This window comes from Chanos chanos, chromosome 6 (assembly GCF_902362185.1).
Source record: "Chanos chanos chromosome 6, fChaCha1.1, whole genome shotgun sequence".
NCBI lineage: Eukaryota > Metazoa > Chordata > Actinopteri > Gonorynchiformes > Chanidae > Chanos > Chanos chanos.
In genome coordinates this window covers 28,305,490-28,331,627 of record NC_044500.1, presented here as the reverse complement: position 1 = coordinate 28,331,627, position 26,138 = coordinate 28,305,490, and the positions used below count along the sequence as shown (strand labels likewise).

The 26,138-nt window shown below is 42.1% G+C and overlaps 2 protein-coding genes and 1 non-coding gene across 4 annotated transcripts in view; 1 reads left to right on the top strand and 2 right to left on the bottom strand.

The window, feature by feature from the left end:
* col2a1b (collagen, type II, alpha 1b) overlaps window positions 1-19,840 on the top strand; it is a 43,028-nt gene extending 23,188 nt beyond the window's left edge. For both annotated transcript variants that reach the window (XM_030778693.1, XM_030778692.1), the window contains 32 exons: window positions 486-593; window positions 1,125-1,178; window positions 2,336-2,434; window positions 2,566-2,619; window positions 3,208-3,306; window positions 3,417-3,470; window positions 4,202-4,255; window positions 4,801-4,854; window positions 5,274-5,327; window positions 5,612-5,656; window positions 5,813-5,911; window positions 6,859-6,966; window positions 7,586-7,639; window positions 8,029-8,082; window positions 8,239-8,292; window positions 8,601-8,654; window positions 9,950-10,057; window positions 10,246-10,299; window positions 10,564-10,617; window positions 11,800-11,961; window positions 13,368-13,475; window positions 14,088-14,195; window positions 14,421-14,474; window positions 14,679-14,786; window positions 15,719-15,772; window positions 16,927-17,034; window positions 17,378-17,431; window positions 17,524-17,631; window positions 17,881-18,169; window positions 18,548-18,735; window positions 19,052-19,294; window positions 19,694-19,840. In XM_030778693.1, the coding sequence (XP_030634553.1) occupies window positions 486-593; window positions 1,125-1,178; window positions 2,336-2,434; window positions 2,566-2,619; window positions 3,208-3,306; window positions 3,417-3,470; window positions 4,202-4,255; window positions 4,801-4,854; window positions 5,274-5,327; window positions 5,612-5,656; window positions 5,813-5,911; window positions 6,859-6,966; window positions 7,586-7,639; window positions 8,029-8,082; window positions 8,239-8,292; window positions 8,601-8,654; window positions 9,950-10,057; window positions 10,246-10,299; window positions 10,564-10,617; window positions 11,800-11,961; window positions 13,368-13,475; window positions 14,088-14,195; window positions 14,421-14,474; window positions 14,679-14,786; window positions 15,719-15,772; window positions 16,927-17,034; window positions 17,378-17,431; window positions 17,524-17,631; window positions 17,881-18,169; window positions 18,548-18,735; window positions 19,052-19,294; window positions 19,694-19,840 (3,045 nt within the window). The remainder of the gene's footprint in view (window positions 1-485; window positions 594-1,124; window positions 1,179-2,335; window positions 2,435-2,565; window positions 2,620-3,207; window positions 3,307-3,416; window positions 3,471-4,201; window positions 4,256-4,800; window positions 4,855-5,273; window positions 5,328-5,611; window positions 5,657-5,812; window positions 5,912-6,858; window positions 6,967-7,585; window positions 7,640-8,028; window positions 8,083-8,238; window positions 8,293-8,600; window positions 8,655-9,949; window positions 10,058-10,245; window positions 10,300-10,563; window positions 10,618-11,799; window positions 11,962-13,367; window positions 13,476-14,087; window positions 14,196-14,420; window positions 14,475-14,678; window positions 14,787-15,718; window positions 15,773-16,926; window positions 17,035-17,377; window positions 17,432-17,523; window positions 17,632-17,880; window positions 18,170-18,547; window positions 18,736-19,051; window positions 19,295-19,693) is intronic.
* trnaf-gaa (transfer RNA phenylalanine (anticodon GAA)) lies at window positions 269-341 on the bottom strand. Its single transcript has one exon. It is a non-coding gene; the product is annotated as a tRNA-Phe (tRNA).
* A 4,939-nt stretch (window positions 19,841-24,779) lies between the features above and the next one.
* Window positions 24,780-25,607, bottom strand: LOC115815262 (leucine-rich repeat-containing protein 3-like). The gene has a single exon (XM_030778219.1). The coding sequence runs from the start codon at window positions 25,605-25,607 to the stop codon at window positions 24,780-24,782; it is 828 nt and encodes a 275-aa protein (XP_030634079.1).
* Window positions 25,608-26,138: the final 531 nt, after the last annotated feature.

Genomic DNA, 26,138 nt, shown 5'->3' with positions numbered 1-26,138 from the left:
GTCAGGCCTCTGATCTGTTTGGCTCCTTGGGATGACCCACTGCCTCCTGCAGCTTCTGTACATAATGAAATATCAAAGCCCCCTCTCTAATGAATAAATAAACAAATAAATATTCAGTAAATAAATAAATAAGAAACACATTTAGGTTTATTAATTTAGCAGACACTTTTGTTCAAATCAACTTCTAAGACAGGCAGAGCACAAACCACGCATGTAGCCATTAAGGAGCTGTCAGTGGCGTAAGTTCAATATTGGATCAAGAAGATTGTGCCGAAACCCGGGATCGAACCAGGGACCTTTAGATCTTCAGTCTAACGCTCTCCCAACTGAGCTATTTCGGCCACAAGCACTGCTGTCATTTAATCACACCTCGTCTGAAATATGTATGGCCAGTTCCATAAGGAACTCTGAGATGTACTTTAGCAGCATTTATTGAAGTTGTGTCTGTATAAATGATTGTCCTCTTGTCCTCTGTCTGTTTTTAGGGAGCTGCTGGACCTCAGGGTCCACCAGGCCCTGCTGGAGAGGAAGGAAAGCGAGGACCCAGGGGAGAGCCAGGCGCTGCAGGCCCCCTCGGCCCTCCCGGAGAGAGAGTGAGTTAGGGGAACGGGGACGTGCCCTTCAATGCAGAACACCAATTAGGAATGGCTCATTTTCATTACTAATTCATTTGTCTTTTAGCCCTCTACGGCAACTCAAGGGCTTTGACATGCTTCTGTCACACTTCATTCTCCAAATAGGTCACTCAAAGGCTTTTCTAATGGGCCATTTATAATGGCTTACAAACCTTTTGTTAACCATATATCTTAGCTCTACTCCTTATTAGGTATAGTTACATAAATTATTTGACAGGGATGACATTCAACATATATTTCAATGTCAAAAGAGGTTTAGGGTCATACATTTAATGTAAAATGATCAATATGATTTGCTAATAATGAAGAAAATGGTAAATTCCTTACTCTGCCTTCATTTCACTCCATTACATTCATCCAGTTCTAGTGTCATACCAAGCAAACCACTGTTTTCTGGTCTGGTATGACTCATCTCTCTCTCTCTCTCTCTCTCTCTCTCTCTCTCTCTTTCTCTCCCTCTCTCTCTCTCTCTCTCTCTCTTTTCTTCAGGGTGCACCAGGTAACCGTGGTTTCCCAGGACAGGATGGTCTGGCAGGTCCCAAGGTAAGTTATTACCATGGTGTCATCACCATAGTAACATGCATCTCGGGGGATGTCATTATGGTAAAGGAAGAATAAACCGTCGTGTCAGTGTCACAGGGCATAAACAGGAAGCGGTGGTGTAGTTCTAGAGGAGAGGAGTTGAAATTAAGTCAGACAGTGCTGTGACTGTGCAGCTCCTTTGTGGCACTGGTGAAGTCTTTGCAGAGTCGCTGTGAGGAAAACATTGTCTACCTCTCAAGGATCTGTCAGGGATTCTGGATAACAAAGTTTAACAATAGAAGGATTCCACACTACTCATAATAGTATGTGCTCTCAAGTAATTCAATTTTAATGAAGTAATTTTAACTGAATGTATCATTAACTCCAGTTTATTATTTGTACAAAATACTTCCTAAGATCCCATCTTTCTGCCAATTAAAAGATGTTAGTTATTCATTGTTGGGAGGAGCAACATATGAGTGAGAAATGAAATTAGATTGGTAGACATGCTTGCAGTGTCACCTGTCGGCCACCAGAGGCAGCACTGTTCAGTGACAAGGGCTTGGCACAATCATTCATTCAGGATAATGAATGTGTCCAAATGTACACTTCTCCCATTTATCCTTTTCATTAGATCACACCCATGCTGAGAAAGGTCTTATTAAACCTTTTTCAACTGGAGCCGCAGGGCAGTGAACTGTATTTGAGGATGACAACAAGGATGAGAATTTTTTTTCTTTTTTTTCTTCTTTTTTTCAGAGGAGCATTAGTTAGGTGGAAGCTTCGGGAACAAAAAAAAATAGATAATGACCGAAGACAAAAACAGAACATCGAATCAATTCGCGGTTTCATCAGAACCTCTGTAGTCTATTTATTGAAAGAGCTGCACAACTGATGCTGAGACTCACTCTAGGAGGAATATGTCGTGGTAGCTCTGTCAGTGCCCATGTCTACTATATGATCTTAAATAGGATCCACTTCGCTGCTCCTTATTAAATTAAATTGGTAAAATTAGAACATGGAGGAGGACAACTGACTAACTGCCACTTTCTTTCTGAGATCTGCTACAAATTGGGATTTGCGTTTGACAGTCCTCCTGTTAAGCTGTTTCATATCTTTTTGAATGGAGAATAGGAATCATTCATGCGTTTTTCTTTTTCTCACACTCTCTCCGTCAGGGAGCCCCAGGTGAGCGCGGTCCCCCTGGTGTTTCTGGACCCAAGGGTGCCAACGGAGATCCTGGCCGTCCCGGTGAACCCGGTCTCCCTGGTGCTAGAGTAAGTTGCACATTTTCAAGGCCTTAAACACACACACACACACACCCCTCTGGATTTGCTGAACCACATGTATTGATCTTTTGCCTCAGCGAATCAGCACCTGATCCACGTCCTCTGCATTCTGTCTGTAGGGTCTAACCGGTCGTCCAGGTGATGCTGGCCCACAGGGTAAAGTTGGTCCATCTGTGAGTATAGCCCGTTGTTACGGGAAACAGCTTTCATATCTCGGTGTGATAGTTTTGATTGGGTTTTTAGCTCTTGTGGAGAGTTCTCACCTCATCCAATCTAAAAAGAAGAGTGCTGAAGAGAAAAAAATGATCTTGAACTGCCAGTTTGATACAAACATTGATTATCCCCTATGTTTTTAGCTAAGCTTGTCTCAGGCTGTCATAAATGACCAGAGTTTTCAGCGATGCGGATACTCTGGCTATTGTGTGAAACAGAGATCGGTAGTTCTCATCCTGAATGGCCAAAATGTGTGTAGGTTTTGCCTCCTGTCCTACACCAGGAAGCTTCATTCAGCTAATCAGGATTCCCGAGAAAAATCAGAATTAAATATCAGGTTTATTAGATTAGGATTGGAGCATAATCCTGCAGAAATGAAGCCCTCCAGGAGGTGAACTGCCCCACCCAGGATATGAATGATAGTCTATTTTCAATTCAGACAGTTTCCATGCGAACATGCGAAGATATATTTAAATCAGTGCCTTTGTCAGCCCCCATCTCATCTCTCTCTCTCTCTCTCTCTCTCTCTCTCTCTCTGTGCCCTGCAGGGTGCCCCTGGTGAGGATGGTAGACCAGGACCCCCTGGCCCTCAGGGTGCCCGTGGTCAGCCTGGCGTCATGGGATTCCCTGGACCCAAGGGTGCTACTGTGAGTGTGTCAATTTAATCAGGTTTTTAATGTTTAGATTGTGATGGATGTGTGTGATGTATCTGTGAGCACTGTGAACATTCACCACGTTTCTGTTTCCCTCTTTTAAGGGTGAGCCTGGTAAATCTGGAGAGAAAGGATCACTTGGTGCTCCTGGTTTGAGAGTAAGTCAGCTCCTCCTAATGTCCTGTCATCTCCTTTAAATGGACTCCTCATATAAACAGTGACCCTGTAACTACTACTGCAGTTACAATGATAAATGTCATTTGTCCCTCTCAAGGTTTCATCCATTTTAGCCAAAAGGGGTTTTTCTTTACCTCTTGTGATCTCAGGCTTTCCCTCTGGGGGTCTGGGCCCCGGAAGCCTGTAAAAGCTGTTTGGTGACAATGTCTGTTGTGAAAAGTACTACGCAAGCAAAATTGAATTCAATTGGACTGATTTATCATTTTATGGCAAGACACTGGCATGTAATCTAATTTTTTTTTGACGGGATGGATGTGTCTCCTCTCTCTCTAGACAAGTTTTACCAGCTTTAGGCTGACAACTTGTTCCGTACAAACAGACAGAGGGAAACTCAGATTGAAAGAGACAGTCCATACTTCACCTGCTCTGATCATTCTGCCAGGAGCATCTTAGATATGGATGGGAATGATGTCTTAGTTTAGCCCTGAGAGCAGAAACAAGACCGGCCATAATTACAGCTCTCACACTCTCTCACATACTCTTCAACTCAGAATGGTGCTGATCAATTTTCAGCTGTCTGTCTGTGTTTTTCTCACTCTTTTCAATCTGTTCTCTCTCTTTCTCTTACTTCTCTCTCCATCTCTCTCTCTGTCTCTCTCCCTGCATCTCTTTCTCTGTCTCTCTTTCTCTCTTTCTTTCTCTCAATCTACAGGGTCTGCCTGGTAAAGATGGAGAGACCGGTCCTGCTGGACCCCCTGGCCCTGCTGTAAGTTTGCGTACACCTCCCCTCCACACACACACACACACACACACACACCAATCCTTTTATTCTTTCTCACTGATGTTATCCTCCTTCATCAGTAGTCTGTCAGGAGCAGACCGATAACATTTCTTCATTCACTCTTTTTCTCTGGAACAGTCTCAATATGCCCCTTCACCAGAAGAGTAGATTTTCTCTCAGCACTCACTCACTCACTATAGTCAGCCACAGCCACCATGCTCATAATACCCTTATTCACTCTTCAATGAGCTTGTCCAATCAAGAAAACATAGCAGGAACTGAGCAGCTTTGAGATTTGTTTTGTCAAGAAAATCTTGTTGACATTAAAATGATGAAGTAATTTGGCATTTTCATCATAAATGCTGCTCCAATTGAAAAGTCAGCTTGAGTGATTGCTTCGTTAAGAGAGCTTGCTGCTGATACATAATCACAACCATTGTGTACTGCGATGTTGTTGTAGTGGGTTCTCGTCATGGGAACGTTGATCGGGTCTTTGACTCACTTGGCTCTGTCGTTGACCATTTAAACAGGGACCTGCAGGAGAGAGAGGAGAGCAAGGTCAGCCTGGACCCTCTGGCTTCCAGGTGAGTCTGTTTACCTGCCTGAGGCTCCTTTAGCAGGACCCAACATCCACCCATTTAAATTCAGATTCACAAAACATAAAACAAAAGTGCACATACATGCAGCAGCTACTTACAGCAAGAAAAGGTTCACTTTGTAAGGACGTGCAAATTGGACAGACATTAGTCTTTTTCATAGTTATGAGTCAGTGCTGTCCTTTATCATTTCATGCGCTATGAACAGAGAACTAAGCAATAAAGTACAACTGTACTGTGTAAGATTGATATAAACATTATGTAGCCGTGGTTATCTTGAATGATGCTGATGGAAAACGGAGGACAGTGGTTTTAGTTTCTGGGAATCTGAACTGTGAAAATCAAACATGAATGTGCTAAAATGAATGGATTACATGAATGATATTTTAATTTGTCTTTCTCTACAGGGTCTACCAGGACCTCCTGGCCCCCCTGGTGAGAGTGGCAAGCCTGGTGACCAGGTAAGTGACCCTGTGACCTTTTACCTGAGCTTGACCTCAATGATAGTTGCATTTTTCAGATTGTGCTGTACTTAATTATGCAATCCTCAGTGCAGATGAGACACAACCTTTATAAGTTTCTTAATTCTTAATAGTATTTTATCATTATATTTGTGGACAGTATGGTTAGTACTGAAATTTTTTTTTGCCATTTATCATATACAAGTACAAAAGAATGGTGATATATTTCTTCACTCATTTATCTCACTCTCTCTCTCTCCTTCTCTCTCTCTTTCATTATTCAGGGAGTTCCTGGTGAGGCTGGGGCGGCTGGTGCTACTGGACCCAGAGTGAGTGTGCTTTTTTTGTGTGTGGTTGTTCTTTTTCTTACTTGGATTCATCTCCCTGTTTGATGAGCCAGGGAAAAGAGATCATTTAGCCATATGCTGGTTTCCTGCTGAGTTCCTCTGAGGACCAACAGTGCACCTGTGGCGTTTTCCTCACAGGGAGAGCGCGGTTTCCCAGGAGAGAGAGGAAGTGCTGGGCCTCAAGGCCTGCAGGGACCACGTGGTCTTCCAGGAACTCCAGGAACTGACGGACCCAAGGTGAGAGACACATAAAACTCTCACAACAGCCACCAAAAAACAGATCTGGGCACAGATCAAAAACAAGTCCCTCAGGTACAGTCAGTCCCACAGAACTAACACATGCAGAGCAGACAAAGAAAAGAGCGAAGAAAGGAACATTAGATGCATTAGTCAGATGTTGCCCTGTTGCTACTGTTGCCCATGACCATGGCACTGGCCTCAGAACTGGAGATGGTCCCAGGGTGCTGCACTGGCTAACCACTGCTCCCATTAGTTAAGATGGGTGAAATTCAGAGGACAGCTTTCCCCTGTGGGGGTTAATAAGTGTAACTTAACCTAACTTAATGTTTGGTTTTGGAACCCCACCAACTTAAATTGTGAAAACACTAGTCTGCAGTTGCCTCTGAATTGAGAGTTAACAGCTGAAAACAAAAATTCAGTTTTCTATAGAAGCTCATTCTATAGCATTTCCTCAGACATCCTGACATGTTGAGAAAATGACATCTTCACTTGTGCCTGTGAAGCATCTGTGTTGTTTACTGTTTACTACCCGGAGCTAGTGTCATCGCTGCTGGCGTGAAGTTGACGTTGATCCTATGCACTGATCCGAGACATCCATTCTCCTAGCTTAATTTTTCCACTCAGTTTTTGAATGGCGAAAGTGAAACTGTTTCAGAATCAGCCCTTAAAAGTGATAACACTTATGTTTGCTGTCTAACCGTATCACTATTGCATTGCTTCCTGAATTAGACTAACCTTAGAAGAAAACACAAACGCGTGACCAACATCTAAACCCAAGGCAACTTTAAAGAGAATAAACATCTAAAGCCAAAGCAGCTTTAAAAAGAGAAAACTTGACAGTGCAGTCATACTTCTGAGGCCTCAGTTTTGGCTTCTTTTCTGTATCACTAAATCCAGTCATCCTGAACGGCCAGCTTTCATTGACTGTCTTTACCCATTCATAGGGTGCTATCGGCCCATCTGGTGCTCCCGGTGCCCAGGGACCACCTGGCCTGCAGGGTATGCCCGGAGAGAGAGGAGCTGCTGGCATACCAGGACCCAAGGGAGACAGAGTGAGTGGTGACACAAATTTGAATCTCACTAACCCCTCACACACACACACACACACACACACACACAAACATACAAGCCATTAACGACAGGTTCCTGAAATCTAACTTAAGAGCTGGAACACAGAGCATTAATTTTGATATATTCTTAGCCTAATTATGTAAAACCAAATCAAAGATAACACACACATACAGAGACACAAAGACACTCACTTAAAACATGCACACACACACACACACACACTCACCATAAACCACAGCTTCCTGAAAGTTCCTACTATTCAACAACTTTTTTCAGAGTTGTAGAACAAGCAACTTAAATGTAAACTATGTAATGCGCATTTGTTTTTAATTCAGTTTTTCAATCATAATTCTGAAAAAACAAATCAATGTTATACAAATTTGAACATGAGCTCTAAGTTATTAACATTAACTTGGCCTTTGGATTGTTAATAAAGAGCGTGTCCTCATCAGACTCTTCCCCCAGCGTCTGTGAACCATATTTAAATACGGAGTTACACTACAGTTGGTGTTAAAAGCTCTGCTAGGTTTGTTATTGTGTAGGTGCAGCTTGGTTCCTTTTGTAAGTGTGTTAATGGTTGACTCTGTCTGTCTCCTTCAGGGTGACAATGGTGAGAAGGGACCTGAGGGAGCTCCTGGCAAAGACGGCGCCAGGGTGAGTAACGACAAAACTTTGCCAGCAGACATTTCATCATTGTTACACAAGGCTCCTTTTTAATCTGTCTACTCTCTTTCACACACACACACACACACACACACTCGCTCCCAATTTAGCATCCACGTTAATATTCTGTCAAATGGTTGATGACTCACAAACACGTGAATTCTGAAGCTATTTTTGGATGACAGCTCCATTGAAAAATAAGATGTAAGTTACATTATGGAGGCACAAGGATGCTTTTGCTCATGGCTAATTTGTAGTTCGGCCGATGTCTGTCACTATATTGTGACATGCATGCGGGACTGTGGCCATTAGCATAAAGCTGAAAAGAAAGACATTTTAGCGCTGCCTTTGATTGGATTTTGGTGAATTCTCTCTCCTAGGGTTTGACTGGTCCGATTGGTCCTCCTGGTCCAGCTGGTCCCAACGGCGAGAAGGTGATATATCCCTCTCATTTCAGTAAAAACATTTCATTCTCTCAGGATATGTTAGAGTCACATTTTAAATCTGTAACTAGCCAGGGAGTCCTGTGTTATGTTCGTCTGTGTCTTTACATGCTCTTATCTCTTGTTCTTCTCTTCCTCCTTGTCCAGGGTGAATCAGGTCCTGCTGGACCCCCTGGGGCTGCCGGCACCCGTGGTGCTCCTGTGAGTGTCAAAAGGAGAAAAGAAAAGAAAAAAAAAAAACCTATACCACTCAATTATTTCTCCTATCTCTCCTCGCTTCGCTGAAGCCTTAGAACGAAAATAACCTCCATTCAGTACATGTCAAGATCTTATACATAGCAGAACACTTTCATATATATATATATATATATATATATATATATATATATATATACACACACACATTATGCATTTTTATCCACTGAAGGATTTGCTCCCCGTGGCATTTTTAACCATCTTCCCTCTCCCTCTCTTTCTCTCTCTTTCTCTCTCTTTCTATCTGTCTGCAGGGCGACAGGGGTGAGACTGGTCCACCTGGGCCTGCTGGTTTTGCTGGTCCTCCTGTGAGTATAGTCACTATAGAGCCTTTTACCTTCTCAGTTTTTACTGAGGTGAATTGAACTGGCACTAGGCCAGAAACTCTGAAGTAATGGACTACATGCCTGTCTGTGTTATAGCTGCTAAACATTAGAGACCAATCTTGTCTTGATGGACATAGTGGTAAAGCATCAGTAGATTGCCTGACGAAGAGACTCAGTTAACGTCGACAGTCTGTGGGCTTGACTTATTAATAGGGAGAAAGTGAAATACGACATCGTTGTCAGTTTCAGGTTCACCTTGATTTGGCACTGGTTAGACACTGTTTTTCTGCATAGCACAGAGCGTGAATCAGTGTAATATTGTGTTAATAGAGTAATGAAGATGATGTAAGAATACTAGACCACAGGTGGGCAGTCCCAGGCACCAACATCAGCTCTTTATTTATAGCGTTTCACCTCCAACAAAAGCACCCTCTAGGTTAGTAGTTTCAGGCAAGAATAGCAATGTAGAAGTGTTTCTAGTCTTTTGGAACTGAAAAACTGTGATGTAATGGACTTAACGCACTTTTTTTTTTTTTACTGTCTCTTAAAGTCATAGATAAACTAGTTTTAAAGAAAATGTTTGTGTGTTTGCTAAATGCTTGCCAACTAATCACTAGGCAAGTTTTACACAAGGCAAAGTGCATTAGAATTACATTCCCCTCGACCTTAAAAACAAGCACATGTTCTTCTTTATTCAGCATATTAAAACGATGTGAGAGAGACAAGCCTTATTTCAAAATATTCATCCCAACAGCTTATTAGACTTTGGCAAAGGGTAGGCGTTCACTGTTATTGATCTAGCAAATTTACATCTAGCATTTCTCTTGTCTTCTCCAATTTACCAAAGACGTCCTGAACTGTGACCCCATAATGGCTGTATGCTCTGAGCCTTGGCTTTGATGTAGTGCTCCACCCACAGTATATAATACTCCAGAAAATTCTCCTGGGTTCACCAAGGAAAAACTCACAGGACCTTTGCACTCAAACAAGTTTTTTTTTTAATTATTGTTATTTTATGGGTCTTTTTTACAGTGATGAATCCAAGGAAAACTGATTTTTTTGACAGCTGCATAACTGCATACTACCCATGTATAATCTTAACCTTTATGACCTGCATTGATTTGACAGAAAATTTTTGTGTTCACATTCCACATTTGAATACATAACACATTTTTTAGTCAGCTTTTTAGAATCTGTCATGACAAATATGCACACTTTAAATGAACAGTCAGTTTTGCTTTATTGTTTTTTGTCTTTCTGTCTTTCTCTCTGCCCAGGGTGCAGATGGGCAGCCTGGTGTGAAGGGAGAGCAAGGTGAATCCGGTCAGAAGGGTGACGCTGGTGCCCCTGGACCCCAGGGTCCATCTGGAGCTCCTGGACCTCAGGTAACATCTAGCATCTAAACCACCCTTCTCTGCAGCTCAACCCCGTGTGAATCAGCCCTAAATCCTATATGTGTCTCAAGCTTGTTCAGACTTCTCATGCCTGCATTACTATAATGTAAATTGAATTGTGTTTATGTATTGATCTGGAATCCCATTGATCTAATGGTCTTAAAATAATCTCATTACAGGGACCAACTGGAGTGTCTGGACCAAAAGGAGCTCGTGGTGCTCAGGGACCCCCTGTAAGTGAAATGAAAACCTAAAAATTAGAAAGTTATTTTCAATCAAATTTACCGTTTTATGTGTACCTTCAGACTTATAAACACCCTCAAATTTAAACTTAGTTAATCATTGTAAAAGTGGTTACTGTAGCCCTTGACTTTTGTTTTTTTGAGATGCATGTTTTTCTGAAGGAAAGTGGAGATGCATTTTAACTACTGATCTACAATTCAAGTTGTGCATACACCCACAATTTTACAACTCCCTCCTCTTCTCTCCTTTTCTAGGGTGCTACTGGATTCCCTGGTGCTGCTGGAAGAGTTGGACCCCCTGGTCCCAATGTGAGTTTTAAAAGTCATTCTAATACAATAGATTCTGTCTCTCACACCAGTAGTCTCTACCGTTCACATTCAATCTGTCGATCTAAGCGCAGTCTTATCAGCACACTCCAAATTCCCCCTCCTACATCCCCCATGGTTCTTTCAATCACTCCAATAACTGTCCTTGGACCAGAGTTAGCGATAAACTATGGACGAAAATGATGTGCAAACACTCAAACAAACACAATTGTTGTATAATTGCACCATTTACAACAATGGTTACTGTCTCAGCTCTTGTAAAAGCGTTAAATTCTGTCCTGATAATTACAAATTATAATACGCCCCGACGCTGCGCTTTTATCGCATTGTTCAATATAAAATGGTTTAATTGTTTTATATCCCTTGAGCACTTGGGGTGAAATTAATTTTTTAAAGAATGTTACCATCTTTTTCTGTCTCTCTCTCTCTGTCTATCTAAATATGACAATGTATGTAGGTCACACACGACAGCAGAGTGGCTCTCCAACGCTGTCACTCATCTCTGCATGGTGTTGATCTCTCTCTTTCCCTGTCTGTCTCTCTCCCCCTCTTTCTCTCTCTCTCTCTCTCTCTCTCTCTCTGTCTGTCTCTGTAAGATCATCCATTATTAAGAGCTCTGAGTGTGTGCAGAGTTGTGTCAGTCTATTTACAGAATGAACCTGCCTTCTCTAACAAGCGTAAAATGATCAGATAATGATCCATGAAATGCTGTCACTTTCACTTTACATGGTATTATTTCACTATCTGGCACACTTCAAATTCACAGGGCCTCATGCCAACATGGCCCTACACTCCCTCCCCACCCCCTGATCCCCCCCCCCCCCCCCCCCGCAAATGTAGTCCACCCCAGCACTAGGCAAAGAGGACAAGTGCCTAGTCAAAATGCAGGCTGTTCTTTTAGTGTCTGTTTTAATTACGGTGCTCATTTAATAGAACGCAGGATACAGGGAATGATGTTTTAAAATATTTATGATGTTCATTTCATCCACAATATCAATTATTTAGCAGATTGATCCCGATGTGCTGCCCTCTCGATCAGTTTGCTGCCTAGAAGTGTATTGACCATATGCCCTCCCTCACTCTGTCTTTCTCCCTCTTTCTCTCTCTCTGTCTCTCTCTCGCTCTCACACACACACACACACACACACACACATTCACACACAGGGTAACCCTGGTCCAGCTGGTCCTGCTGGTCCTCCTGGTAAAGACGGTCCTAAAGGTGTGCGTGGTGACCCTGGTCCCGCAGGCAGACAGGGAGATGCTGGCTTGCGTGGTCCCGCTGGTCCCCCTGGAGAGAAAGGAGATGCCGGCGAGGATGGTCCTCCTGTAAGTGAAGCGTCTTAAACCATCTCCTCACAACTAGCACCTCTGCTCCTCTGTTATCTGTATTAGAGCATCTGTCCCCGGTTCTATCACTACCTGTTTATTTATATAGAAACATATACTGTGTTTGAACAGATCTGACTGAGAAAAACTCATTCTCATATGACCCTCCTTTCCTACATATAAATGGCGTCACCTACTAAAAGAGCAATGTAATTTTGGTGCAATGCTCTCTGTGCTCATTTAGAGGTGTTATGCGTATGCTCAACACAAAACAATTGAAAAAATATCCATTATTGTAATCCATCTAATATGTCCATTTTAGTCAGACTTTGCCATCTCGTGTGGACGTTTGTCGATTAAATGCTAATCTGAAATGACACACTCAGAAAAAAAGCCCAATATTGACATTGATGGCCAAGCTGCTTGGCCAAAGTACAACACATTCAGCCCAAAAAGTCAAAATCAAGTTTCACGCTTTGACGTTGCATGATGTTTCACACTTTCCATTACAGTCCAATTTCACATTTTTCACGGTTTCATTCCCTTCTACGCTTATTCCCATGCAACTGAATCTCAGTCAAAATCTCTCTCTCTCTCTCTCTCTCTCAAAAAAAAAGCTTACACATTAAAATGTGCATCACCTTTTAAAAGGGTATTTGAAGTGTCATCTTTGTACCATAATATATGCCTATTAACGCCAGCGTTTTACCCCAGGTTTCCTGTGTCATGTATCACTTCCACTGATCAAACCCACTTCATTTAGACACTGAACACGCCAGTACACAGCATGAGTCAGTGTGATGTTTTATCTCATTATTAGTGACAGGACATCAGTCTTAACGCTAATGGGAGCAAAAATAACAACAACAAACACTGCTACATCGCACACATTTCTCTAGCTCAAGAGCAAACAACTGAACAGAGATCAGAGTGCAGTACAGTTCCTCCACTACGTTCTAGACTTAGAGGCAATTGCTTGTTTATGTGCTCCAGACTATAGCCTGTTTATGCGTCGTCGCCCCCCCCCCCCCCATTCCGTGTTATAAAACATGGGAATGTGACACATTGTGTCTGTTGAAAAAAAAACTCCCGACAGTTGTTTTGTAATAAGCTGATAATGTGCGAGAGTGATTTTTAATGTTCTTGGGCTAACACGCATGTCTCTGGCACCTGGCTCTTGAGGTTCTTTTGTAAAAGAGTTCTCCACACTCAGCCAAGCTCTCCAGCACTTCGTCTCCAACAATTACAGCCCTCATTCTACCAATTAATCCAGCAAACTGAAGAGAACTCAAAAAACTTCATGGCGAAAAGCTTTTTTAGCACTGGTGGTTGGATATTCTGTCTTGATGAGAGGCTTAATGACTGTAGTGACATACTGCCCCCCCCCCCCTCTGTCTTTCTCTCAGGGTCCTGATGGACCTGCAGGTCCCCAAGGTTTGGCAGGGCAGCGTGGTATTGTGGGTCTTCCCGGACAGCGTGGAGAGAGAGGTTTCCCTGGCCTGCCTGGACCCTCAGTGAGTAACACACACACACACACGCACACAAACACACACACACACGCACACACACACACACACGCACGCACACACATGCACACAAACACAAACACGCGTGTACACGCACACGTGGACTTAAAATTTACATCTGCCCGTTACTAGGCTTCATTTCAATCCGCAATGTTGTACTGATGCATTTAAAAATTAAGAAATGAACCTGTGCATCTGATGTTACCTCATTCATATTTTAGAACTACATAACCATGGCAAGCTAGATATCAAGATTTTTGAGTACATCATATAAATGTTTTATTTGAATGAATATGTGCCAGGAAAATGTTATAGTTGTAAAAATGGATTACTAGAATGAGCAAAATCATTTCACAATAATACAGAACTCATTTCATGCATTATTCCCATTATTACTGCATTACATTGTGTTTATCATCTACATGTAGACATATCTGAGAAATATTAGTGAATTCAAGACGCCTGGCGCCTGGGTTGGCGGTTTGATTATATATTGATATGCACTGCACTCTTTTATACAGACAGGTTTGAGTAGGAGGGATGCACCTGTCTCATCTTTTATTAACGACAATCTCTCTCTCTCTCTCTCTCTCTCTGCAGGGTGAACCTGGTAAGCAGGGAGCCCCTGGTGCTTCTGGAGACCGTGGACCTCCTGGGCCTGTGGGGCCCCCTGGTCTGACTGGCCCTGCTGGAGAGCCTGGCAGAGAGGTCGGTTCAACAATACCCCAACATTTTGTGTTTACATATATGTGTGTGAGACAGAATTTTAATGAAATACTCTCATCATGGTATTATTGTAATATGCAAGTATGAATGATAAAGATAATAATTGGACACATTTTCTATTATGATTTGTCAGTTTGCAGCAGATGAGCATGCTCTAACACTAGAGGACTATATATCACATATATCACATCTTTTCTCATTTCACAGGGTAATCCTGGATCTGATGGTCCCCCTGGCAGAGACGGTGCCCCTGGAATCAAGGTGGGAAACATCAACTTTCTACCAGTAGAGGAGGGAGGAGCTTAAAAGCTGATATCATTGATTTAATGAGACTGAAATGGATCCCAGTACGTTTGGATCAGTCTAAAATATATTCTTTGTGATTTACTCTCAAGGCCATGTTTACTACTGTGTTTTGCTCATTGATTGTTTGATTAATTTGTTTATCGATTTGTTTTGGTTTAGGGTGACCGTGGTAATACTGGTCCTGCTGGTGCTCCTGGTGCCCCTGGTGCTCCTGGCGCTCCTGGTCCTGTTGGCCCAACTGGGAAACAGGGAGACAGAGGAGAGGCCGTAAGTACCCACCATACAACGCCATCTCCTGCAATAACTGTGATGCTGTTTTCTAACTTGGACGTGTCTGAGATGACAATAGGCCTGTAGTATAGTCCACTTTAAGTCATATTATCCTAATTAGTTTTAGTCAATGACAGTCTGATTAAAATACTCAGTGAACATGACATTTAGTTAACTAAAAACTGACATGTTTTCATCATTGGATATCTTCAGGCCCTGTTTTTTTAGCATTTAATCAGACAGTACCCATGTTACAGCATGAAGGTTATTGAAATAGCCAATGAGAGCAAGGCTTTTTCTTTTTTCCCTTAAGCAGTGTCATAACATTAGAAACAGGGGTCAAAAATTGGATCATTACTGAACATTACTCTTTGCTGTAATCATACTGAGTGTGTGTCATGTAATGTTACTTTATACTAAGCTTAAAAACACTTGATTCAGTTGCATTTTAATCATGAATTTTGCTGACTTGCTTAACACCGACCAGCCTCACACACTCACACAAGATTACTGGAGACACTCATGCCAAAGTTGAGGTAATAACCCTTGTGTTCAAATGGAGAAACTATATCATATTTTATAGACATCCCTATAGTCAGAAAGAGACAGCTGAAGAAGAGAGCTGGTTGATGTCACACAGAGAATAAGGGAGCAGGAAAGAATGAGAAGATAGTGATCGGAAAGAAGAGTGATAAACTAAAAGAGCAGGTCCAGCGGAGTCTATTAAAATGTGGAGTTTTGAAGTGACATTATTTTCCTTCCTGCTGATCTGTATTTGTTTGTGTTCTGTCTCTTTCTTCTGTGAGAGAATAGAAGTTTAACCCCACCCCTGCAGAGATAGTTTATCAACAGATCAATATCTTTCTCAGTTAGTGTACAGGCTTCCAGTCAACTTGTCCTCTCTGTGTGACTTTGTTTTTCTTCTGTAGGGACCACAAGGACCTGCTGGACCGCCTGGACCTGCTGGGGCAAGAGGAATGGCTGTGAGTATTTTTGTCTCTCATTACAAACTCATTAACCTTTCTAAAATTCATACTGTGTGCATGTGCATGTGCATGTGCATGTGCATGTGCATGTGCGTGTGTATGAATATGTCTGCACAAGATCAAACATCACCTGCATCATTGGCAGTCTGCGGATAGATGGATCTGTTGTCATGTTTCTTTACACGTATGCATACACACACACAAAGACACACACTCACAAACATGCACTACATTGTGGCATTTCTGAAAACATGTGTAAGCCATGTGTGCTGCTTTGTTAATCCCTGTTTAATTGAATTGTAATCTCACATCTTCTTCTGCAAAGCCCTCTCAGCTCACCCTGTAATCTGTTATTGTTAGTCCTCATTGACCTGTTGTCTGAACCTAAAGGCCCTATTAGACAACACTGTCCATACTCAGTTTTTCTGACCCATGTAGGTTTGACCCATGGGCCCATGACTTGTGTGGCACGTCACCGTACCAAGTCAAGTCTAGCCTGTCTTTATAAAGCACAGTTCTCAATGTTACTATGATCAGTCGCAAAAATCTTACCTCCTATATTCCTAGCTTCCTTCTTCATGCAATGACTTCTCCAGCATCAGTCCATTATTCTCCTTATTTCCATATGATACGCATTTTTTCTTTGCCTTTTACCCATTTTTCTCCAAGTTTAGTCATGCCAAATTCCTGTACATTTCTATTCTCGGTTACTGGTACAACTCACACACAGGCCAGAGAGTGTGTAGAATACCACATGTTTTCTGCTACATGTGGAGTCACCAACCACTTCTTTTCACTGGACTGTGGAGGCCAGGATCTGTAACACACACGGATATACCTGCTATGCTACCCAGATCCACCCACCACTAATCTAGTGCACCTGACCAAAAAGTGGAAGTCGCTATTGCAGTGACAGGGAGGCATTACTGGCAGGATACAAACAGGGGTCTCAACGAGAGTGGGCTAGTGTCTCTTCAGCTGCACCTGCTTGTTTTTTTGTTTGTCTGTTTGTTTTCTCCATACTGGACACAATCTAACTCTTCATCAAAATATGCCAGGCATTTATGTCGATGATGACAAGCTATGATCACACCTGCTTAGCCAGTATCCATGTTGACGTCTGAGCATGATGTCATTTCCTCTTCCTGTAGGGACCCCAAGGTCCTCGTGGAGATAAAGGAGAGGCTGGTGAGGCAGGAGAGAGAGGTCAGAAAGGACACAGAGGCTTCACTGGTTTGCAAGGTCTGCCTGGACCTCCTGTAAGTCGCTCTCTCAAAACCTTCAAGACATTTCTGTCACCTTTTCAGAGAGAGAAGAGAATACCTCTTCTGATTAACTGTCACAGCTGAGTGGAAAATGCAATGTATTGCTTTTGAATTTATAATCATTCAGTAGAGAGTAACTAGTCTGTCAATCTGGTGAAATTGCTGATTACAGGATCAAGACTCTTAATGGGCTAAATTCTCATGGTGTCTGATTGTTATCCACAGTTAAATGTGGGTTGCTGTAGTTCACTGAAAAAAAGTTTGTCATTTTTGTTATTGTTGGATAGCATGTGATGTTGCGTTGTTTAATCAAACATCTTTTGTTTATTCCGTGTAGGGTCAGGCTGGTGACCAGGGTGCTGCCGGACCTGCTGGACCTTCTGGGGCAAGAGTGAGTACATGAGCATTTTCACATATGCAGTTAGACAAAATTAGGTTCATGCAAACTGATCAGAGCATAATTAAATCCCTCTCTCTCCTTAGGGACCCCCTGGCCCTGTTGGCCCTGCCGGTAAGGATGGAGCTAACGGCCTGCCTGGACCCATCGGACCCCCTGGACCGCGTGGTCGCTCTGGAGAGCCTGGACCTGCTGTGAGTAACAGTGCTATTCCACACCTGACAAACCTACGGGTTTTTTTGGATCATCTCCAGATAGAATAAATGAAACTAAATGAAGCATGATATTATTTACTGCAACTTCAAGGGAAATAATCTCCAAGTCCATATTACTAAGATAATAAGTCTCCAAGAAATGTGGACCTTTATCCCACTTCTTTCATGTAAAACACCCTCGTCTTCTCTCTCTCTCTCTCTCTCTCTCTCTCTTTCTCTGTTTCTCAGGGTCCTCCCGGTAACCCTGGACCCCCTGGTCCTCCTGGTCCTCCAGGCCCTGGCATTGACATGTCTGCCTTTGCCGGCCTGTCTCAACCTGAGAAAGCCCCAGATCCTCTGAGATACATGAGGGCCGACCAGGCAGCTGGAGGCCTGCGTCAGCACGACGCCGAAGTGGATGCCACCCTCAAGTCCCTCAATAGTCAGGTCGAGAACATCCGCAACCCTGAAGGTTCAAAGAAGAACCCAGCTCGCACCTGCAGAGACCTGAAACTCTGCCATCCAGACTGGAAGAGTGGTGAGTGGAGAATGGGATTCCAAACTGATTGTTTTCAGAGAAGTACCACAGGGAACAGAAGAAAGACAAGGAAAAGTGTAACAAAATGTGGAGGGACGAGGTAAAGCCAGATAGATGGAGAAATGGGCACAGTAAGAGAAATTAAGAATTTGGATGAAGCCACATTGAAGACCGTGACACACACTGGTCCATGGTCTATAGGTGGAACCTATATGTTAATGAGTTTGCAGTGTAGTGGGGTTAGAACCCTTGGATTAATTAATCATGACTAATAAATACCTTTTAGACAGTCTTATGGATGGCTGTCTTTACAGTGTTCTTTAGTTTGTTCATTAATTCATTAGAGAAACGCTGATGATTGGTCATTTTTCCCTGCAGGTGAGTACTGGATCGATCCAAACCAGGGCTGCACAGTTGATGCCATCAAGGTCTTCTGTAACATGGAGACTGGTGAGACCTGTGTGTACCCCAGGCCTGCCAGCATTCCACGCAAGAACTGGTGGACCAGCAAGAGTGGAGACCGCAAACATGTGTGGTTCGGAGATACCATGAATGGTGGTTTCCATGTGAGTACCCCTCAGACACTTTGAAGATAGATTACAGATAATCAGTATTTACAAATTGTTCTCCTGCCTAGAGAAGCTGCCCCTATATCCAAACATGTCCTATAAGTAAAGGTACCAGTTTGTGGTAGAATTAAAGTGTATTCATGAAAGAAAGTACCCTCACATATGAAAGTACCGTTGAGCCGTTAGCTTACCGTGTGGTTATGATCATGCATTTATTCAGTTATTTAAAGGTAATTTCACTCCTGGGGTATCTGTAAGGTTCATAAACTGAGGTGAAGTCCTCTTTTTGCTCTCTCCACATCGCCCCCTATAGTTCAGCTATGGTGATGACAGCCTGGCACCCAACACAGCCAGCATCCAGATGACCTTCCTGAGACTCCTGTCTACAGAGGCCTCACAGAACATCACCTACCACTGTAAGAACAGCGTGGCCTACATGGACCAGGCCACAGGCAACCTGAAAAAGGCTGTGCTACTGCAGGGCTCCAATGATGTGGAGATCAGAGCTGAGGGTAACAGTCGCTTCACGTACAGTGTTCTGGAGGACGGCTGCACGGTGAGGACACACACACACAGACACAGGCGCACACACACACACACACACACACACACACACACACACACACACACACAAACATATTCATGAACCCAGATAATAACAGACCTTTTATTCTCTTTATGTAAATTTTTACACACTGATGCATAAAATGGCCCAATTGAATCTTTTCAGTAATGTTGAATAAAATGGATACTAAATAAATCTGTTTGTGTGCGCACACACTTGCCCACATGCACACATGTTCACAATCTGAGAATATATTCATCTAGAGTTGTGCACGTGTTGTCTGTTAGTCATATAGACCCCAAAATATTAGGAACTGAAGTTTCTCAAGAAGTTTTTTTTTATATCCTGTTCGGTGTCCTAAAACCTTCGTTCTCCCCCTTGTACCTGCAGAGACACAATGGACAATGGGGCAAGACTGTAATTGAGTACAAGTCCCAGAAGACCTCTCGACTGCCCATTGTAGACATTGCCCCTATGGATATTGGTGGAGCCAACCAGGAGTTTGGAGTTGACGTTGGCGCTGTCTGCTTCTTGTAAGGAGGGAATCACCAGATGAAGCACGAATACAAGAGATGAAATATAAAGAACACACACTACATAAAGAGGAAGAACGAAAGAAAGAAAGAGAGAAAGAAAAAAACTAAAGATTAAGACACTTTTATTAAAGAAAAAAATTAAGAAAAAAAAAAAAAAAACAGGACTTTTTTTTCTAAAAGTAAAAAGTGCTTTCCAAGTTGTACTCTAGGATATCTGCACTGAACGGAACTAGCAGTACTCATCTGTGATTCAACACCACCAGAGAGCAGCAAGTTTTTTCCACCAATCAATTCTTAATTCATCATGAACAGACCCCGCCCCTGCCCCACCCCATCCCCCAGCGTCCCACTCCCTAACCCCCCCTCCCCCAGACAAACCTCCCCATCCTCCAAAGGAATGACGCTGAGGAGAAAGAGGGAGCATGCCAGAAAGAGAAAAGGAAGGGGGGGGAGAAGAGCATGTCTTGGTTTTATTTATTTATTGTTAAGGTGTGGGTCCCCTGTGTGTCTGGACCGTGTGTGTTACTCAGTTAGATGCATTAAAATAGCCCGATTTGTAGCAACATGTCTCAGTAACCTCGGTCCAACTTCCTACTTTCTTCTCTACTTCTTGACACGACCCCTGTCATATATTTAGCGAAAGCCAAAACTCTAGCAATGTAAAGTAGTGCAGGTGTTCTCCCCTCCAGCCACCACAGTGTGTATCTAAAGTTACTGTGTATTATAATAAAATCAATGGTGCTATTGTTGTAAGACAGTCTGTATTTTTTAACATCCAGATACTGAAATATATATTTACATGTATATATGTATATATATGTATATGTGTGTGTATACATATATATACAAATTTTCAGAAAGTACGTTTGACCTGGATTTTTTTTTTCAGTGTAAAATGACTCACTCCCCGTTAATTGCCCTGATTAAAAAACATTTGTTTTTCTCTTGTATTAGAGATATTTTCAATTTGGATTGGAGTATTATCTTTGTTTTAGGGCTTTTTTTCTATCTATTTGAACCATAATATTTTTTCTAAAGCTACCTCACGCTGAGAAAAAAAATCAAACATAACAAAGTTAAGCCTTGAACCTGAATTCGAGTGATCAAATTCAGCTCTGTTGAAGCTTGATGGGACAACCATGCTCGGATGAGTTGTCCATCACCGGAAGGTGCTATGAGTTTTCAAATCATTCACACTCGCTACCCTCCTCCCTCCATTCACCCTTTTACCCAGTTGCCCCACCCTTATTACCCATAAGTCCCCACCGGTCCCCTCACACAGGCCACACCCCCTGCTCTGGCACATGGATGGCAATGTTTGGGACAGAAAGGGGTGTCACTCTCCCCTTAGCAAACCCCCCCCAGACTAGTATCATAAAACAACCTATTGCTGTGATGCACCGAGGATAGTAAGTAAGCAGTGGCCAGGATAAGGGGTGTCTTCATATGTGAGGGTGTGTATATTTTTTATTATTATTAATATTATTATTAATAATAATAATAGCATTATTATTATTATTATGATCATGGTCATGATTTTTGTTTTTTTGTTACGGTTTTAATAAATGTAAATTGGAAATAAAAGAAAAAAACAATTAACAGACTGCCGTCGCTTTTTATTTTATTTATTTTTTGTTTTTGTTTTTTTTTTGTTGTTGTTGTTGTTTTGTTTTTTTTTTTATTTCCCCAAGTTCCAGGAAAATTCTGCACACATTTTGTGGGGAGGTGGTGCTTTTTCTGTACTCAAATGAATTGATTTGTATCTCTGTCCGGTGCCAAACTCTAAGAAAGGATCAAGGAGATCTCAACGAGCCCTCAACCAGCCCCCATGTTTCGTGTCTCTGTGTGAGTGTCTCTGTGTTTGCGTGTGCGTGTGCCGAACACATGTTCTGGAGTCGGACGCAATCAATCCTTATGTGGATTCACAATGAAACGGGAATGCAGGGGAAGTCTGGTGTGTTTTCCCCTTTTATTTTTGAAAATAAAAGGCAAAAGTAAGAGACGCAAGCAGTGGGAGTGGGACGTAAACATTTTGTTTGGTTTTGTATGTGTAAAATAGATGTTTCTTTTTTTTCTTTTTTTTTTTATGAAGTATCTCGGTGTAAAGCATGATAGAGCAGGAATGGGACAAATGCCAGCCTGATAAGCAGTTACTTTTTTCAAGTGATTGTTATCTTCTTGTACTTTGCTGTTTTCAAACTTTTTGACCTTTCACCTTAGCAATAAAAGGTAGAATCACCTCTATAAATTAAACAGACTTATGTTTGATTTGTCTCTTTTTATAATTTTTTTTTTTTTTTTTTGAATTTGGTTTTTGTTCTCCCCCTAGTTGTTCCATGTTCCACGATTTAGTTTATCAGTTGATAAAGCCAGACAGTACTTAGATATTTTTTCTCTTTTTTTTTTCAATTTTCATGTCTCATTGAAATTTGTTTGAAGCCATATAGATGCAAATTGGAAATTTTTATTGCATGTTTTTCTTTTTTTTCCTGTGAAATCACTGCAGAGATTCTGATGATGTCTGTGCAGCTATATGAAGCATAGCGCAACTTCTTTGTTTGACATCGTCAGATGTACTGACATAGGAATCAGTGGTTACCTAATGGTAATTAAACACACCACATTTCCATTTGTATAAATGTAACACTATACTTATGCATGAACCTAGTAAATATGCACATCCTACTCCAACCATTAAGCTGGTTTGTCAAATGTTTTAAAGATTCATGTTTTGGTTTATAACTCGCAGCTGTAAAGATGAGAGGGGAAAATAGTGCTCACTATACTGAGGAATATAAAGCATTTGTCTAGAATTTACCATTTCATCATAACCATCACTTCAAAAACGTATGTATTTTTATCTCTTCTCAGAGAGTAGGAACAATGAGCCTTGAGTGTTCACTACGAAAACGCATGTGGATGGAGTCAAAGTCCTTGTCACCATTGACTCATGGCTCTCGGTCTTTCATTATGAATTAATTAAGGAACTCTTTCAATGGAGAGTAACCTTGAGTAAATGCAATAGTGAAACTGTTTGATTCAAAACAAGAAAAAAATGGCTCTGCGTTCAGTGTGCCCTGTGCTTGAAAAAAACAAACAAAAAACCCTATTTAATCATGAATCCTTTTACAAAAAAGGACAATATAGGTTGCCATTTGGATTCAAACGCTTTCATTTACTAACGTCATGAAATGTTTGGAAACACATAGACAGGAATTTATACACAAACACTGTCTTGACCTGTACAGTACAAGGCTGCTTGTTGAGACAGACCACATTTCACCATCACAGCATGACAGATAAACTTACTGAATGCGTGATAGATAGTGATGAATAATCTTATTGAGTACTTAACACAGATATGGTCTTGATAGTAATTTTCACAAGGGATAACAACAGTACAACAGTATCATGACTGGATGGACTGAAATTGCTGGTTTAAAAATGATTTTAAAATTATACTTGATTTTCTTTTTTTAATATTCTGATGGAGTTTATTGCAATGAATGCTAATGTTTTACATCAGTAGGTCAGAGTCATGTGCAGTGAGAAATACACTGATTTATGAATAAAGACATAACTGTTGTCATTTGGCTATCTCTTGTGACTAAGACCTGAGCAGATTTCTAGGAAGTTTTATGGAAGATTGAAGCAGTGAAAAAATATGCCATTAAAATTCATTTTGTATAAAAAGGTGGTTTGAATTGACATTAAGTAAAACATTTAAAACACATACATTTTTGCTAAGGTTTCATCTTTTGGAAAATCAACATTTCTTTTGGGCAGTCAACTAATACAGTATCCAAACTGAGAACACGTAGGAAACACAGAGGTAACGAGAGGAAACTAGCGAGATGATTTGTTCGCTACACAGCATGAAGACTACATCTCATAACCCTATGAGATTAATTAAATTCTACACATAGACCTTCTGAAGAAAAGTATGTTCGTTTCATTTATCACACACTGGGATTTAATTATTAAACCAGTTCTAAATCTGGTATTAATTCCTCTAATCCCAAGACAGCACCAGTACAGCAAGGTGCTCACTTAAGTCGTTCTTTGTAGATGTACAATCTAATTAGCCAATGGACTGCGAGCTTATGACGAGAAAAGGACATGTACAGCCCCTCAAGTTTCAGGCAAAAATGGACCTGAAGATGGACAGAAATCTGAGGATAGGGAGAGTGAGGGCAGAGATTGGTATCGGCTGTTTTTTTGGGGGGGGTAATAAGCACGCAGTGCCTGAGTTTAAGTGCCCTTCTTATTGAAGAGGGGTGGAGTTACTACCCCATAACAGATTCTATTCCTATCAAGAGTTCTTCTACCTGAATGTGTCTTAGAACACAATATTATCACCTTTACAACAGAGCACTGGATATAAAAAAAATAAAACAAAAACTCTAAAGAGTAGTTCTAAATCAGACTCATCTCCACAATATCACTTGAGAGTCACACATTCTGGAACAGAGAGAGCTCATTTCACTTTCACAGTGAATATTAATTTTGCTCTTTCCACGATATTATCATACTCTCACCTAGGTACGTACTATGTCTTCAGTGTTTGGTAGACTTTGTAGGCTGGGTTGTGACAGGAAAGACAACCATTTGAGAGAAGGTAATTAACATGTTTAGAAACTGACAATGGTCATAACATATTACTGAATGTGAAATAGGGATTGTAAACCTTAACATAAAAATACCGGTAGTTCTTGAAGGTGTTAGTGACACCTCCTGTAGTAATCCCCTCCAGACTGCGGTGTGAGAGACACTGAAGGCAGAGCGGAATAAGATAGTGTCTGGCAGCCCCAGACCTATAATCAATACGTTTTCACTCAGAGAGGAAGAAAAAAACCATCACTCTACCCATCCGCAGCACTTCATACAGTTCTCACAGTGTCTTAACAACATGTGAATGTTGTAATGTGTCAGCTCTGCCATCATAAGCCAGTGCTGAGTGTGTCAGTCTCTGTGGGTGCCTTGCGTGGGCTGGGCAGGCTCTTGAGGTACTCCAAATGCCTCCTGGCCTCCGCCTGGTTCTGCCGAACATAATAGACCACATAGACAATGACCATGAAAAACCACACAAACATGGTCACCAGCATGGCTACGTCGGTGGTCTTACGCTGTAGACTGCAGAAGTTCACGCCGGAGTCTAGAAGCTTCACCAGCGGCTGGCCGACATGGTCGCTGGAGCTCCCCGGGTCCTCCCAGCGGCTGCCCTCGGCAATGCCAGCCCCACGCGCTGAGGTCTCACACACAATACCGTTCACAGTTTCTGGCTCCAGGTTTAGCGTCTCCATCAGCTCCTGCAGGGCACAGTCGCAGTGCCAGGGGTTGTGGTACAGGCGTGTCTTGGCACGTGTGGAGCCGAACTCCTGACGGGTCGCCTGCCGTAGCTGGTTGTGAGAGAGGTCCAGGAGCCGTAGCTCGGTGCTCAGATGACGCAGGGCCCCCGATGCCAGCGAGTTGATGCGGTTGTGAGAGAGGTGGAGGTCACGCAGATGCAGCAGGTCCTGGAAAGCGTCTTCGGGCAACGAGCGGATGAAGTTGCGCTCCAAGTGAAGTGAGACAGTGTCGGTGGGCAAATCCCTCGGGACCTCGTGAAGGCCAGCATCAGCGCACAGCACGGTGTGACTCTCCCAAGCGCAGTGACAGCCTTCAGGGCATTGGGCACCAACCTGCATCCTCAGGCACACGCACAACAGGGCGTATAGCCAGCCGCCCACTCCTCCAGACTCAAAGCCCAGCCAAGAGCCAGAGCCCATCTCATCACCATAGCCACCAACACTTGCCAGGAACAGAGAGACACGCCTAGAGCTGCCTACAAGCACAGACAAACACATTACCACATGAAATGGAAACTAGCATACACATATGTTCAAGGTCAGGGTTTACATGAAGGCAGTTCATTACGTTGGAGAGCAAAGCTAAATTGTATGACATCTGACTGAGGTCAGGTAATGGCACTTAGATGTGTAGTGTATTGATCTCTTGTGATATATGCTGAGCGGAGATCATTTAAGCATCTGGACAGGGACAATGCAATTCAGAAAACTAAATATGTTTAGGGGAAAGAAAGAAAGAAAGAAAGATAATAGCAGAGATTCCATTAGCATTGTTCAGTACACCTCAATAACTGAGCACGGCTCACCAAAAAATGATGAGAGATATTGGATCAATAGTTCTAATCATATATTATATTTATATGAATCTCATTTTTGCTCTGCGTGAAGTCCTGAATTATATTATTGATTTTAACATGAGTGTTTGATGGTGTACAGCTGTGAGTGTTCAAA

What these genes read in the sequence shown, in the direction of transcription:
- LOC115815262 (XM_030778219.1), bottom strand. Translation starts at nt 25,607, where the DNA reads ATGGGCTCTGGCTCTTGGCTGGGCTTTGAGTCTGGAGGAGTGGGCGGC.